General features: G+C 58.9%; 1 protein-coding gene across 1 annotated transcript in view; it reads right to left on the reverse strand.

Annotated features, from left to right (window-relative positions):
- Positions 1-217: 217 nt before the first annotated feature.
- LOC104492263 (ras-related GTP-binding protein A) overlaps positions 218-1,274 on the reverse strand; it is a gene marked incomplete at its 5' end in the record, with an annotated part of 4,162 nt that continues 3,105 nt past the window's right edge. The window contains one exon of the mRNA XM_010134789.1: positions 218-472. Coding sequence (XP_010133091.1) covers positions 375-472 — 98 coding nt within the window. The remainder of the gene's footprint in view (positions 473-1,274) is intronic.

Raw genomic sequence — 1,274 nt, forward strand, 5'->3', positions numbered from 1 at the left:
GCAAAAATTTATTTCCATGGCTGAAGACACGGAGGAGTTGGTAACTCCAGTGAACTGCCAACAAACCAGCGAACATCCCGGTTCCTGTGACTTAGCCATTGCTCAGGAGCAAAACCTCCGGCCTGGCTCCGCCACGAGCCCCCGGGACGAGCAGGAGCCCGCGGGCGCATCGCCTGTCCTTCCTTCCTCCCAGCCCCGCGGAGCCTCCTGAAGGTCCCTCCGAGTGACTAGTGTCCAACGTTAAAGGAGAAAAAATAAAGCAGCACACTCATTTCAAAGCCCCACAGAGACATCGACATGGTTAGATTCTCCTAAAAATAAGTAGTTCCAATTCATTTTTTCTCCCCCCAAAGGCCGCGGGCCTCGGCCGCCGTTCAGCGCATGAGCAGGCTGTGCTTTGGTCCATCCACCCTCTCCAGCTTCTCAAAGTGTTTTCTGGCGTTGCGGATGTTGATGAGCGTGGCTGCGGAGGCTGCGACGGAAGAGGGGCAGGGGAGATTAAAAAAAAAGAGAGTTAAAAGGGCTGGGAATAACCAAGTCCTCAGGATTAAGCACTGCCTGAAAGCAACGTCCCGTCACACTTAGTCCAACTCCGACTGCTCCATCGGCCCAGTGCTTTGTCACCCCAGCTCTGTCACCCCAACCCCGACCGCCCCCTGGCTGTGCAAAACCCAGCGCTGGAAGGGCTGGGCTCTCTGCTGCTCCCCCTGCAGCAGCGAGGAAGGGGAGGAGGGAGCCGCGGGCAAGCGGTTTGCTGCCAGGGAGACCTGCAGGAGCCACCACCGCACCTCCTCGAGCGCAGCAGTATCACGGCCAGTAACTCAGCCACAGGGTTGACACGGGTTTCCCCAATTCCCTAAACCCTCTGGGAAGGGGAGGACAGGGAGCACCGAGGCTAAGCCACGAGGCTGTGCTGGAGAGTGACCCCTCAGGCCCCTGCAGGAGGGGGCTCAGCGGAGCTGTGAGGGGCGGAACAGTTGTCCGCTGCCCGCACGGGCTGGCGCTGCTGCTGCAAGATAAACGCTGCTGCTATAATTAGCGGCTTTGCCCACCCAGACAGCTCAGGCAGCAAGAGCACAAACACAAACAGGATCCATCTCTGCTTCCTCTCCAAAAAAAAATCATCACCGGGGCTGCCAGATCACAACAGCCCAAAATAGGTTATTGGAGGCGACCTCCTAAATCAGGTCACATCTGCTCGAGTGGTTCCCCACCGCTCAGCGATCCGACAGGGAGAGGCAGCTCGGCCGCCGAGGGGACCCGGCCCCGGCACC

The sequence above is a fragment of the Buceros rhinoceros genome, unplaced genomic scaffold (genome assembly GCF_000710305.1).
Source record: "Buceros rhinoceros silvestris isolate BGI_N320 unplaced genomic scaffold, ASM71030v1 scaffold34864, whole genome shotgun sequence".
In the NCBI taxonomy this organism is placed as follows: Eukaryota; Metazoa; Chordata; class Aves; order Bucerotiformes; family Bucerotidae; genus Buceros; species Buceros rhinoceros.